Raw genomic sequence first — 15,588 nt, 5'->3', positions numbered from 1 at the left:
TAGTATATTTTTTCACAAAATATACATAAATATATATTTCTTAATTTTATTTGCTTGCTTACGCTTTTCCTAAATTTTATTTAACTGCACATTTACCTATTAGAAAGCATTTGTGGCGCGTTAACTCATTTGTTGTTGTTTACATTTGTGTTTACTTATATTTTTTAAGTTTTATTTTACATAAAAAAAAAAGTTATAACCAAAACTAGTCTGGTGTCTGCTGACTAGATAAATTTATAAAAGTTTTATTTTTTATTTATGTGTATTTTGGACCCCTAACCGCCAAAAAGATATAAGCGACTTTTAGCAATTTTTTATTTTTTTTATTCAGAATACTCCCAGAGCATCTAGATGCATTTCTGCATCAAAGAGAAAATTTTGATTTTGGCAGTTAGGGCTCGTTTTATTTTTTTTTTAGTTCTGCAGTTTATCTACGTATTTTCTCGCGTTCATATGTGTGAAGAGTTTCAACTATTATAGAAATTGGGATTTTGTGAAAAAAAACGGAGAATTAACTCCATTGACACCGCGAGTGAATTAATTCCAAAATACATATATGTAAATATGCGCACAGATGATATGTATATAATTACATACAAAGAAATTGTAAGTATATAGAAAAAAATATGTATTTAAGCATTGCTATAAAAATGTTATACGTGTGTTCTGTTTGAGATCAAAGGCCTCTTTTGAGGATTTAAAAAAAAATTGATATTGAGTCTAAACATATTCGTTATAAGCAGAGAAAGTTGCTCGAAAATTTCGCTTTATAAAACCCCTCTCAACCAGGAGTTTTTACATATGTACATATTTCTAGATATGTACGTAATCTAGTTAATAAACATATACAGGCGCTTTTTACTTAGTCGATCTTTGTTTTTTTGTCAAATGAAGTGCATAATAGTATTTAGCAAATAATTTTAGAAAGGTTTTAAATTCACTTGAAAGGAAACTGTTAAAGGAGCAGCTATATCTCAGAATCACCGACTGGGTTCAGTGCATTACGAAAAAACAATATTTACTGACAGAAGCTGCAGCTCATTTTATGCATGGTTATGAAGCGGATATAACTAAAAAAAAATATTATTTCTGACGACTACTTCGATCTAAAAGGCGCAATGCAATTTCATTTCAGCTAACTAAAAAAAAACGTATAATTTCCATTTTTTAACCCTCTCCTGAAACTTTTCTCTTCAACACGCCACACATACTATTACAATACAAATCAAAATCTATTTTCTCCCCACCATCGTAACTCTCTACACAATGCTCTCTCGATCACGCGTACGCGCCGTCGTCGCCGCCGTTGCTGCGGGCATATCGGTGAACACATGCGGCGCGTGAACACCACTTGGCACCACGCGCCGCAACGACGATTCGCTCGCCCGCTTACTGTTTCCCTGTATGATGCGCCAAATCCACGTAGTGAATGTATTACCGCTGCGTGTCGCTGTCGTTGCACATGTCGCCGCTGAACCGGATGCACGACTCCCATCAATGTCGGGCGCGTAGCTGACACTGTTGTGCGCGGCGTGCCCGCAGATGTGCGTGGTGCCACCAAGCATACCACGACCACTATTAGAGTTCACCAGCATTGCATCACCGATTCTGACATTTTCAAGTGTCTCCAGTGAACGCCAACGTTTCGTAAGCGCTAGAATTTCATCGGGCGGGCTGGTGAGTGAGGTCTGTCGTTGAAGCAACGGTGATTGTGCGTCTTCTTCTATGGTCATGCCACCATTGCAGTTGTTGTTGAGGTGCTTGTAGGGCAGTAGCATGCCGCCAGCGACTCCAATACCAACACTAAGGCTGCCGCCGGATATAACGTGCCCACTACTGCGTCGACGATTTAGCAGCGTGGATGCGACGGGCACCACAGTCGGTTGTAGGTTACCACTGTGCCCGCGACGGCGGAGGCCGCCATTATCACGCATCAGCAGGCCGACATCGTCGTCGTAGTCGTCGCCGTCCATATTGTTTGTGTCAGCGTTCACAGTAGTTTCGTGCTCCACCAATGGGGCCACACCATCGACGACTTCGTCACACTCTANCGACGGCGGAGGCCGCCATTATCACGCATCAGCAGGCCGACATCGTCGTCGTAGTCCTCGCCGTCCATATTGTTTGTGTCAGCGTTCGCAGTAGCTTCGTGCTCCACCAATGGGGCCACACCATCGACGACTTCGTCACACTCTATACCATTTATATTCGCGTTTTCTGAATCGTTGTTTTTGCTCTCTCTCGCACCGAGCGCCGCCACGGCATCCAAGGAGCGCGAGTTGTTCTTACACAGTTTGGACGGCGGCAGTTTGACGGGCTCGTTTCTCTTACGCAACTGCATTGGCATGGGGTCGAGGGAGCGTGTCTCGCGCAGCAGTATGGTTTGCGCTACCGTCGGATGCCGACTTATATCACTGAACTCTTGTACGGAGGGTGAGGAGGCTAGCCTTTCGCTTATAATACGGCGATGGGGACGCACTAGCGCAAGCGGTTTGTGGCTCGGTGAGCTGGCAGCGGAGTGTGCCGCACGATGTGCGCTTACCGGCAGCGCACCACCAATGATGCTCACTACGCCAATGCCACAACTCCCGCTACCACTGCCACCTATCACGCCACTGCCGCCACCAACACCACCGCTATAATTATCACCATCACCATCACCATCCGCACCATACCCATTTACGCACTCATTATCACAGTTCGTTTCGTTTTCGGAATGCTCCAGCGTGTTGCGTGAACCGTGCGCCGACTCGAGCAGCGTGCAAGTTTCGCCGACACTCCCACTCCGGCCGCCGCTGGCGCCCGCACCGCCGTAGCCGCCATAGTAGCTATTCGCTCCGGTATGCTGTTGCCGCCAATGCCATTCAGCGACGGCCGATCGTTACGACGCGACGACAGGTAAGGTGAATCGCGTGCTACATGATATGTGGAACCTTGCAAACTATAATTGGACTCGATATCGGTGCGTGGCACCATCGATGTGCGCCGCGAGCCAGCGCCATAGTAGTGCATGCCTACGATGCTCGGTTGCCGCGAATCGCTATTCAGCTTTGGGCTCTTGCGCGGTCGGCAGAATAGAGGCGGCGGCATGTCAGTCATGTCGACGGGTTTCTTCTGTATGGCCTTCTCTGTGGCGCCTGTTAGCCAGTATGTGACCACCTCGCCCTTTCCCTTCATCGCCACCAGCCCGCGTCTTTCGGTCACATAGCCGTCAAGCTTGTCGAGTGCCTCCTTGCACTTTCCTGATATGTGTATTTTCAACGCTTCGCCGTTGGACTCCATGCGTGAGGCGGTGTTTACTGTGTCGCCGAAGAGGCAGTAGCGTGGCATTGTCAAACCCACAACGCCGGCCACCACGGGCCCCGTGTGAATGCCAATGCGCAGCTTGAGCGTCTCATTGGGACGGTGTGCTATGCGATGCTGTTTCACCGCATGCAGCAGCTCCAGTGCCATGGAAGCGATTTCACCTGCGTGTCGATCGCCGTTCTTAATTGGCAGACCTGAGACCTTTAAGGGAAATTAGATAATGATCATATTAGGTGAACGCGCTTTTAAATTCGGGTGTTTTGCATGAAGTAGAAAATCACAGATAAAACTTACCACCATGTAGGCATCGCCAATGGTCTCCACCTTGTACACATCATAGCCGCGTATGATGCGATCGAAAACCGTATAGAGATCGTTCAAGAAATTCACCACCTGCAGTGGAGTACTCTCCGCTGACATTGCAGTAAAGCCCACAATGTCGCTGAAGTAGATCGTGACCTGCGACAAAAAAAAACGAAAACAAAAAACTATATAAAAACTGGAGTCCCTTGCGTTGAATCATTTTAAATGCGCCTACCAAATCGTAGGACACTGGTTCGACCCCTTGCCCCATTGTCAGCTTCTCCGCCACAGTGCGCGGCAACATGCGATGCAATAAATCTTCTGTTTTGCGCTTCTCCTCGCACAACATACGCGTGCGCTCAGTCACAATATCCTCCAAGTTGTTGGCATACTTCTCCATCATTTCCATCATTTGATCCATAATATTTTTCGTCTTGCCACCACGCATTTTCTTTAAACGATTGCTAAACAAAATAGAAGAACATTGGAGGTATGTATAAAAAAGTAAGAATTAAAATTGCTGAGCTTTACCAAGAATACTATTTATCGACGGACTTACCGTATAGTCGGAAAATCAGGTCTTATCTCCGGATCCTCACTCCAGCAATCTTTTATACAATCCAGCACATAATCAGGGCACAATTCGTGTTCGCGTATGCATTCCAACTCNTCTTACCGTATAGTCGGAAAATCAGGTCTTATCTCCGGATCCTCACTCCAGCAATCTTTTATACAGTCCAGCACATAATCAGGGCACAATTCGTGTTCGCGTATGCATTCCAACTCGGGACGAAAGGGTATACTGCCAGCTAATGGCAGCTCCTTCACGCGATCGACAATTTCCTTTGGTTCGTAGGCTACCTGCCCGAATGGACCTTTTCGACTAACTATTTCGTACATAATTATGGCGAAGGCATAAACATCGCCTTTTTGCGTGCCATACATGTGTGGATTGCGCAGCAATTCGGGTGCTTTCCAAAATTGATCTGGTAATTTTGAGAAAAAAGAGTGAGTTTTATAGGTATAAGGATAGTACGAAAGAATAAAGATTTAAGATAGCAAAAAATTTGCCGAGAAGTTTCTGATGTTCTGATTATGTCTACGGAAAACTATAAGCATTATGGTCTTTCAAGCAAGTCTTCAAATTTCGAAAACTTAAATTCACCAGATAGTTTGACCGTCTCCAATATTTATAAGCCTGTTGAGAAGTAGAACGATACTTATGCTAAGCCTAAAAGGGTTGTAATACTCTGAGTTCCACCCTTGTGGTAAAGAATGCGTACTGCTTAAGTCTATATGACCAAAAAATTGTAATATTGCCGTACGCGCTCCTTTGCGAGACTTTCGAAAACCTCAATATTTTCCTAAGTATATTTTGCCAATTTTTTCACCTTTAAGCGCTCAAAATCCCCAGCGTTTAATGAATTAAACCTCCAACACTTACTTCTATAGTGCTGATGCTCTCCTATCGACTCGCTCTCCGCACAATTTCGCAACTCATGCAAACCGAAATCGGCTACTTGTAACATCCAACGAGAGGTCACCACACAATTCGACGATTTCAGATTTCCATGGTACATCAGCTGCGAATCGTGTATATATATCATACCCTAAAATATAGAAGGATTAATATACGAAAATCTCCGTTAAGTACACTATGCAATACTCACCTTAATTAAATCGTGTATCAGCGAAGCTATAAACAAATCATCCAACTTGATGTCCTCATTCTCGATTATATCATAGAGACTGCCCTTGGCACAGTAATCGGTGACTAGTAGTATACGTGTCGGCTCCACACAAGCCCCAATAAAGCTATTTATATTATCATGGCGTAGTTCGCGCAGCAAACGCATTTCTTTCATTATTTCGCGCGAGATGTCCCGCTTCCGTGGGAACTTCAACTCTTTGATGCGTACAACAGCGCCGCGTAGGCGTGCCGTCGAAGTGAATACTTGATTTGAGCAACGTGAACCAAACGATTGGGCACTCACTAAGCTCAACTGTTTGCCGGCGCGTTGTTTTTGTTGCGGTTGTTAAATGTATTTTTGTTGTTGACATTGCCGAACAATGCACACCATTTATAGGCATTCGAGCGCGTCATATTGAGTTGAGGTCGTGCCAAATGAGCCAGCAATGAAGGGCGATTGACGACATTGCGGTTGTCGTTAGGGCGGTCATTAGAGCGACATCGAATGATTGCAGATTGACGGTTGGTTGTGGGTTGTTGTCGAGCGGCGTGTTTTTGTTTCGTGTTCATCAGTAGGTTGGATGGTTGATTGGTTGGTTGATGGCAGCAGCAGTGACATGTTAACGAGATCAGAAAGGATAATCAAGAGGAGTTAGTGATGCGGTGACAAAGGTTGCAGCAAGTGGATGCTAATGGGGTCTGTGCAATTAAGCGAGCAATGAAGAAGAAAACTTCATCGTATTTTTCTGTGGTGAGCGATGAGGAATCATATGACTGAGGTAAGCAACTACAAATATGGATAGTAGAAAAAGGTACATATGTACATACATACATAGACGAGTTACAAGAAAATGAATGTGAGTATGGTTCATCCGAGTTTCTTGTAAGAAATGTTGTTTTTAAGCAAAATTTTTTTACTTGAATTATTTACTCGTTATTGATGAAAAATTATCGACTATCGCTATCGGTATATTCATCGCCATGTGTGTATATGATTAAGCGATTATAGCGGTATAACTAACGATTTATTTGTATCGTTGTATAATACATACGTACAGTATCGGTCATATCTATAGCACGCCATTTCAAAGTGATATTGTGTGCCACTTATGTTTATTTATTTATTTTGAAGAATTCTCAATTAAAATATAGTTCTTTCTCTAACAAAACCCATATTAACCCAAGTTTCGCTAGCGACAGGTTATGCGACGTATGCATAACTGGTCATTAGGCAATGCGCTACGATTAGCAATGGTCACTTGTGCACCAGGTAATCGCTAGCGAAAGGACAAAACGCGCGCACCCTCTCGGTACGCTTCAATGACATTGCCATGTTAAATTCGTTAGACACCTCCACAAGTCAATTTTTTTTATAACTAAAATTAGTTTTTAAAAAAGAATTTCCCAAAAAATCATCTCAGATGATAGAAGAGCTTAAACTCAAAAGGTCTGCATAAAAATATTTGAGCATATTATCAACGAAATCAAAATAATGAGATTTTTGGAGTTATTATCAAATCGGACAAATCACGTATGTGACCAAATCTCACGAGTTTTTTTCAGTGTCGTTCCCTTTTCTCAGCTAAACCATTCCTTTTGTATTTATTTCAATCAATGGGTTTCCAGAAACAAGACAATACAGAATAAATCAAGTATTTGAAAATTTTACCTTCTTTTTATAACGTTGGGAAATTTCAAATAGACGTTCATGTTAGGGCAATGAAAGTTGGCAATGAAATTAAAAAAAAAAAATGACATAGATCTATGCAGCTATCTTGTAATTTTTGATATTAATAATTTTCAATTTTAAAGTTTAATATATTTCAAAAAGCCAACATTGAACGGTGAAAATGTTCTTGCGAAAACTAACCAAACTAGAGTAATAAAACTAGTGTGCCTAGTGGTTATAAGATGACGATGATTTGCGAAACTAAAAATTACAATTTTACAGTTTTTGTTGGCACACTCGAAACTCATTCTGAATTTGTTATATACATGAAGAAATTATTATATCGACACCTTTGCGCAAAATTATCGTATGTTACACAAACGAAATTTTACAGCAAAGTGTCTTCTGTATTTTTCTCTGCTTTGGCTAGCACCATCAATACCAGAGTTTAGATTTGCTGATATAATTGAGATATATAACTAAACGCAAGATTTTTTTTTTGTGGAAAGGTCTCTACATTCTAATTTCTTAGCACATATCGACTGCTGAGTGTAGAAGATCGACCTATCTTGGCAGCCAGTTCGAAAACGCCCTATCTCAAAAAACTTTTCAAGAACGCCTTCTTTCAGAATTTGTTTGAAGAATGCCCTGTTTCAGAATTCCTTTCAAAAACGCCTATCTTTACTTTAGAAAAATATTCTACGCCAATATTTAATTAGTTTTTATTAAAATGACTTTTAAGTTAAGACGTGCGAGTGAACACGATAGCTGACTGTGTATGGTGCTACCGGGCGTATACGTTACATACAAAACTACGTGTATATGAAAACGAGTTTTTATTTTGACTTTTTTTTAGTAGATATATATTCTTTAAGTTTTCATTTTAAATTTCGCGATAGAGTACTTTATGCAAAACTAAAGATAATGCATTGTCTAAGATAAATGCGCCACCATTATCCACCAAAAACACGTTTTTGTGGAAAAATGTAAAAGTGAGATTTTCTCATGTATGAAATATTTTGGCAAAAATCTTAAAATATAACTAGAGTTCACTCTTCGATGCGTGAAGCGTGAACAGAGTTTTTGCTTTGGCTGCGAAATTTCAGACAGTTCAGACGCAACGCGGTCTCAAATATTCGTTGCACTTCGTTTGTGCTGTCGTTTTAACTGCCGAAGCGATGCACAGTTTTTTCGCCTTTGCATTACAGTCAGGGTTCCAGTTGTGCATGTGTGCGAAAATAAAAGTGCGAAACCATATGTTTATTGTAAAAAACTGTCGACTATTTTCCATTTTCCCCCCTTTCGATCAAAACGTACGCAGTTTTGCCTTAAACAGTGAACTCTAGTACAATAAATTTTATAGTTCCAATCCAAAAACTAGTGTCCGACCGAGCGGTGAAAATGCGAATAAACTTTTATATTCATTTTACAATCCGACAGGTTCTGCATTTCACTTCCGAGTGAATTTGAGTCAAGTGCGCTTTGAATTCAAATTGGCAGGGGTTCAAATTCACTCGGAAGTGAATTGCAGAACCTTCCCGAATATAAAATTGTTTAATTTTAAGTGCTAAAAATAAAATATTAATGTGCCTAATTTTTAATGAAACACAATAAACAAGTGAATTTAGAAAAAAATCAGTGTGGAGTGTGGAAAAACCGAGCGTTCGGTTTCGGCCAAAAAATCGAGTTCGGTCGGACACTACCAAAAACGCTATCCTTTTTTTGTATGGAGAGTGATACACCCTAGTATTCTATATCGATATTGCAGTTTTATTTTTATTAGTCTGTTCCTTTACTAGTTCTGTTTACAGAATTTAGTCAGAAATATGAGTAATAAAGAAACAGACTAAATGTTTATCAATATGGTGATCGAAGTTGATATGAATGAAGTTATGGAGATCGTTAAATTCCATGTGCTGTAAATTTTTTTTATCAAAGTCATTGTACCAATTTTATCTGAATTCGAATTTCTCATAATCGTTATATTTATCGATGTCACCACAATAATATTATTGACAGCTTTATTTTAAATTATTCAACCTTATCATGAGTTTCATTCTCTCCGAACTGGTTCACTTTTGGTTTCCATGGTATTACATGGGCGGATGACAAATTTTCGGGTGAATTTTTTCCAGGCGATACTAAGGATAAGGCAGATTCAATTTTTTTGTTACATTTGTTAATTATCGATATTGCAAATATACTGACAATTGATTTATCGTTCAGTTATTAATTAACGAAGCATTCCCATATATGCAGTTTTTAAACCAACCATAAACTATGTAAATATATTACGGCGGGTCACTTTGTATGGGGAGATTTTTTCGACTATGAGTGTATAGAACAGAAGGAACCATGGCTCTAAAATCAATTTGCAGTTTGCCAAATTGCGAAGATAGGTTTCTTGTCATTTTGCTGTAGAGTCGTAAAGATGTGCTTAAATTTTGTATAAAAATATGCTATAAGGAGTTTTTTGATATGAGGAATCCATTTCTGTACTTTTTTTTTCAATTTCCACCAGAGGGCGCAACAGTAAAAATTTTCACATTTTCTTCGAAACCTATTTTCGTAATTTGGCCAACTCCAAATTGATTTTAGACCCATGGTTTCTTATGTAAATTTACTTTGAATTGCACGTTCGCACATAGCCAACAAAAATTCTCGAACCTGTGAGAAAGGGGCTAGGTTGGAAGGCTTACGGCATTGACGCCCACAACGTGTTGAATTTACACACAGACTCGTTCTGCATGTGAATGCAATTTTCGTCGTTTTCTTTTTCTTTTGGTTAGCTGCCGAGTAAACAGATCTATTTGCTGCAGGCCTAGGCTGTTGGACGCTGCCACACTGCAGAAAGCCGAAATTGCTGTGCGCAATTTACATAAGTGCCTCTTGGTGCATGTACGCGTGTAAACAAATTTACATAGTCATACATACATACATATGTATGTTTTTTACACAAACACATATGTACATAGATTTGTATTGAGGTGCATCGCCTCTAGCAACGGTGCGACAAAATTGTCACGTTCCTAGAGAGGCCGAATCGCAACGTGTGTGCGTGAAGGCAATGAAGCTGGGAGCGTATTCAAGCAGAAGATGTAAAAAATTTCCATTTACCACGACTCAATCGACAAACTGTTGACAATGAAATCGGCCATGATGCGTAAATATTTATTGGTTAGGACAACAGTAGAACAAAGATATGAGAGAAATCGCAAAGAGTGGCTGTTGTCGCAACGGATTAATTTAAATTTAATTGAACTACAATAAAAGCTGTATTGCTAAGCAAGTTTATGTAACGATTACTTAAGGCGTATAGCTGCGAATCTGTTTTTACAGCATTTTTGAAAAAAAAGATATTGGATCCGATTTTTTTTTAATCATATAAAAATATAGGAGTACCGATACAAAGACTGAAATTAAGCTAAATTAGTATGGGACTAGCCTTTTCGATAAAAATTGTCGAAAACGGTTGACGTGGTGTAAAGTTATCCCGTAGCATACATAAAAAAATATTCCGATGAACCTATCTAATTTCTTAAGCCGGTTAAAAATTAATCGGTTTTCCTCTAAATGAAAAACTCCAAGTAGAATGGCCAGGATTTGAGAGCAATTTAGACGGTTTTCTCGCCCAACTTTCTTTATGTATGTATGTAAATTAATGCTGTTGTACGATAGCTTCGTAGGGTCTACGGTAAAAGCTTATTCATAGCCTGTGAGCAACATACATAAATCAAAAATTATTTCATTAACCAATTTAAAATTACAGGAGAATCATTCTAAGCACATGAAATCATTTACACTGAGAAAATAGTTTAGTTATGTCAACAAAATATTTTTCTCTCAACACATTATTCGGTTATGGTTACATTATTTGGTTATAGTTACCAAAGCATGTGTTTACAGAAATATATTTAGCTGACTTTTTTTTTGAGTATAGGCCTACTCAAATAATGATGTAACAAAATACATACATACATACATATGTACATATCGACGGTACTTTTTCAAAACCTCATATCTTTAACAAAAAAGAATCTCTATTAATAACAGAAAATCTTTTTAATAACTTTTTTTCTACTGAATATTAAAGATTAAATACTTTTTATTTAATTAAGAATAATATATGTATAATGAATTGTAGCATATCCCAGCCTATTTTAAATTAATTTTGCGAGATACGAAGTAGTAGTGATGTCTGAGATACGAGGTTTTGCCAAAATACGGTCGATATGTAAATAGGAGCGAAAATAAACTAAAGGTTGCACATACGCCAGCGTGTACCATACAAAACTCTTACAGGACAATTCAACAGGCAACTGTCTTTTGACTCATCAGTCTTTCGTAAGATGATTTCCAATTCTGAAAAAACTATATTAAAAGCTCTTTACGGTCTTTCGAAAGACTAATTGAAAAATCTTAGCGTTATGCTATTGGCCTTTAAGCAATAAGTATTTTAAAAATTAAATTAAATTAAATATATGTATATGTATGTATATTTTTCCTTTCACAACAAGAAGAACTAATAAGTAAAACAAAAGCAAATAAAAAATTAAATGAAAACGAAGCAAATTTATATAAAAATATTTTTAGAAATTTGAATGAAATTAAAAAAAAAACGCTTTCGAAAACTATTAAATAATAAATTTAATTAAAAAATAAATCAAAAAAGACGAAAACAAAACTTAAAAGTAAAAAACATAAAATGTATTTTTCTTTTTAAAACTAAATCTAAAAATTAAAAGATAATTGAATTAAAAAAGACAAATAGTAAAAAATCAAGATCCTAAAATATAAATTAAATAATGAATAACAAAAAAACAAATGAAATTACAAAAAATTTAATTGTAATAGAAAAAAAATCGTTTAATAACAATAAAATCTAAAAATTAAAAGAAAGTAAAACTAAAAAAAGAATAATAATATTTAATAAAGATCAAAATAAAGTTAGTTCTTATAAATGTGATGAAATTAAAAAATATTCTTTTTGGAAATTAATAGAAAAATTATATAAAAAAAAATAAAATAAAATAAGTTTCTAAAACAAAAAAAATGATATTTTTCTTATTGAAACAATATCTAAAAAAAAATTTAAGTAAAAAATACAAATAAATAATATCGCTGACCTAGACTCGAACTCAGATCTCTGGAATGGCACGTTCACTCGGCCACAGCGTTGAATGATATAAAAACAAAAAATATAACCAAATAACTTTTCACCACGAATGGTGAACGAGAGAGCTTTTTTCCAAGACTATTGTGCCAGAATAACAAATATTTTTCTAACTATCTTGCCATTTGTCTTACGAAAGACTTTTTACTATCTTAACGAGAATCGCCCTGTAAAGCATACACGTACTGTAAATAGCATGCTTCTGCATGTCCTCAATACGGTTTTTTGCACTACCATCACTCACCTTGCTTGGCGATGAGACGATATCATTCCCCGAGTACCCCTTTATCTCTGATATGTCAATTTTCCACAATAGACCTTCAATTTCCAGCTCGATTTTCCATTTTCGATAAATGCTCATAGTGATGACACCAGCGCAGAATAACAGTAAGCCAAGTACACCAGCCGCTACTACAGATGTGATATGTCGATCGTCCTTTTTGCACAGCTCATTGGCGAAGCCACACATCGGCTCATCAAAGGGACGATCACCGCCCGATGGCCAATCAACGCGCACAGAGCCATTGATAAGCTTGTATTCCTGTGGTGTGGCAAAAAAGTAAGAAAAAATAATTTTAAGCGACAAATGAACGGGCTTAGAGTGGATTTATGTATGTACATAATTACATACATTTTATTCACACTAAAAAGGGAAAACTAATAATAAAAGAAACGAAAAAAATGACGACTCACTCACTGGAATATCTTCGCCTTGTTGAAAATAGGCCACCGGCACCATATGAGAATTACAGGATACATTATCACTAAAATAGTGTTTGTGTGGCTTATATGCCAGTACTGAAAAATTGCCTTCGGAATCACCATTCTGGTCTATTTTAATCGTGGCACCAGTGATACCTGATTGACATTGGAAGGAAGACAAGTAAAAGTGTAAATTTTATTTTATATAAGCTATAAGTATGTACATAATGAATATCTAGTAAATGTGCATATATATATATATTGGCTAAAAAATATGTCCAGTTTTTTCATGATCAAAAACGTATGGCTTTTTAAATAAACCAAAAATTATGCCCAGTTTTTAAACCAGCAAAAATATGTGTCCACACTGGACTGGCGTCCACGGCCATAAGTTCTTCATCATTGAAAAACTGGGCATTATTTTTGGTTAATAAAAATTGGACATAAGTAAAATTTTTATCATTCAAATCTGAACGCCAGTCCAGTGTGGACACATATTTTTGCTGGTTCAAAAACTGGGCATAATTTTTGGTTTATTTAAAAAGCCATACGTTTTTTATCATGAAAAAACTGGACATATTTTTTGGCCAATAAAAATTTGTTGTCATTTAAAAATTGGACATAAATTTTTCGATCATTAAAAAATTGGTCAATTTAAAAACTAGATATATGGCCATATTTGTTAATTTACTGGGCATAATTTTTGGCCTTCTAAAATTAGGACCATAATTTTTGGTCCTTTAAAAGCTGGACATACAATTTTAGTTGTTTTAAATTGCAAAAAATTTATGTTGCGTTTTTAATATTACAAAAACATGTACGATCGCTTTTTAAGCTAACGAAAATTTGTGTCTAGCTTTCATTTTAATGTGTTCAAGCGTCACCAAAAAGTCTCTGCTAATGATTATAGATAGTCGTTAAAAATTTTGATTTGTAATATTTTTCGGAGCTCATACTTACTTCTATAAGTACGATTTTTGATAATAGTCTCAATTATTCTAGTTCCATTACTAGCTACATCGTATATCACATCATCCGTTAGTATGCGCTCCTCCTGGCGCAGCAATTTATCCAATGCCCAGGCATAGAGCTTAACGGAATCATAGAGGTAAGCGGCATATATAGAAACAAACTGCAAAAGAAAAACGGAAATAAAATAATAAATTAACGGTTATCGATATATCTAGCGACAATGTTATCAGTTAATCTATAGATAATATCGATATACTTGTTTATAGACACTGGCGTCAGATAAATAAAAATTATGTTTCGTTTTTTTTATTGATATCATTGACTTCCATATAATTTCCGATGAAATTCATATGTATCAATACACATGTAAGTATTTGAGCATAATTTTATTATATAACTCGTGACTACTGTCATAACGATTTCGCCTAAAAATATGCCACAAAAAATAAGTTATATTTTAAAGGGGATGAAAACACATTGTAGGTGCTCACACCTGTCTGGTTATCAGGTTATCGTTAAGTGGTTATATTTTTAACCGATTTCCGAAAAAGGAGGAGGTTATCAGTTCGTCGGAATATTTCTATATTTTTTATGTATGTTACCGCATGACTTTGGACCACGTTTTGCACTAGAGCCAAATACCTATCTAAACTTAATAAAATAATCGATGGATAATTATTTCAAATTTTGAGCGTCCCAGTTGATACATTTTTACTCTGTATATTATTGTATTGGGTACCGGCAATTCAGCACATCACTAGCTTTAAAACCTTTAGGGATTTCTCGAGCGATTGAACTGTCAACATGATTTTGCGGCATATTTTTAATCGAACAGGTCACTTGGGCAAGTTTTGACATTTCGTGGAAATAGGCCTAGTACTAGTGTTTCTACATGTTTGTAAACCCTGCAACAGGGCGCATACGTATTAGCATTGGTTTCAACATTCTCCTTAAAAAAAATACACCAAGTCGACTTCAAACCGCAGGCAAAGATGTTTCACATCAAAAAACACCAATAATTGCTGTACAAATCTGCCTCTCCTCTATGCATGAAGCATATCTAAATGGTGCGACTAACAGCAGACAAGTATGCCATTGTTTTTAATTGTGCCCTCCCTCCCTCCTTCTCTCTTACTTACTGCTCTCAGCAATGAAAACAATTGACTCCTTGTTAGCATACTTATCGGCACCTTCATTGTCAACAAAGACAACCATCAACATTCAGGCCAAATGTTATTGCTCCTTGGGCAATGGCGCACCTCTAGTTACTTGACATGACTTTTAACATTGGCAGTTTATTTGTTTGTTGTTTGACAAAGGCGTGCGCCGCACAGTGTAATTTCGCCGATTTAGGGTAAGGAAAATCATAGCGCCCACAATTTTGACTCTAGAAATTATTATTTTTTAGTTACTAAAAATTAATAGTTATATATCTGTGTACTATGTTATTTATGAACGAATCTGGTTTATTTTTTCAAAGTATATTGGTTGCATATGCAGGAATATTTGTGCCAAAAATTTAACGATTATGTGCCCCCGGGGTCGAAATATTTTGAAAGCCCGTATATATGGACCGATTTCGTTAAAATTTGCGACATAGTAATAAACAAAAAGCTGTCGATGATATACAAAAGTACTCACTTAGTATAAAATTGAGGGGCTAGGCCCACATTTACCACTTTTAGCCACAGTTGAATACGANAATACGTGAAATTTTTTGCCAAGTGCATAATTTGGAAGTTAACACAAATCTTAATTCCATACAAAAAATTT

The 15,588-nt window shown here is 37.3% G+C and overlaps 1 protein-coding gene across 1 annotated transcript; it reads right to left on the bottom strand.

Annotated features, from left to right (window-relative positions):
• Window positions 1-406: 406 nt before the first annotated feature.
• LOC108377316 (receptor-type guanylate cyclase Gyc76C-like) lies at window positions 407-13,975 on the bottom strand (the record flags this gene model as incomplete). Its single annotated transcript, XM_017633575.1, is given in 11 exon segments — window positions 407-2,026; window positions 2,173-2,832; window positions 2,835-3,507; window positions 3,601-3,765; window positions 3,845-4,073; window positions 4,286-4,595; window positions 5,054-5,219; window positions 5,280-5,612; window positions 12,386-12,682; window positions 12,839-12,999; window positions 13,804-13,975. Coding segments are annotated over 11 exon segments (3,933 nt in total), but the record flags the coding sequence as incomplete, so codon positions are not given.
• Between the last annotated feature and the right edge of the window lie 1,613 nt (window positions 13,976-15,588).

The sequence above is a fragment of the Rhagoletis zephyria genome, unplaced genomic scaffold (genome assembly GCF_001687245.7).
Source record: "Rhagoletis zephyria isolate East Lansing unplaced genomic scaffold, Rhagoletis_zephyria_1.1 Rzeph_scaffold_11922, whole genome shotgun sequence".
Taxonomy (NCBI): Eukaryota; Metazoa; Arthropoda; class Insecta; order Diptera; family Tephritidae; genus Rhagoletis; species Rhagoletis zephyria.
The sequence above is the reverse complement of the archived record's forward strand: the minus strand, read 5'-3'. Positions and strand labels throughout refer to the sequence as shown.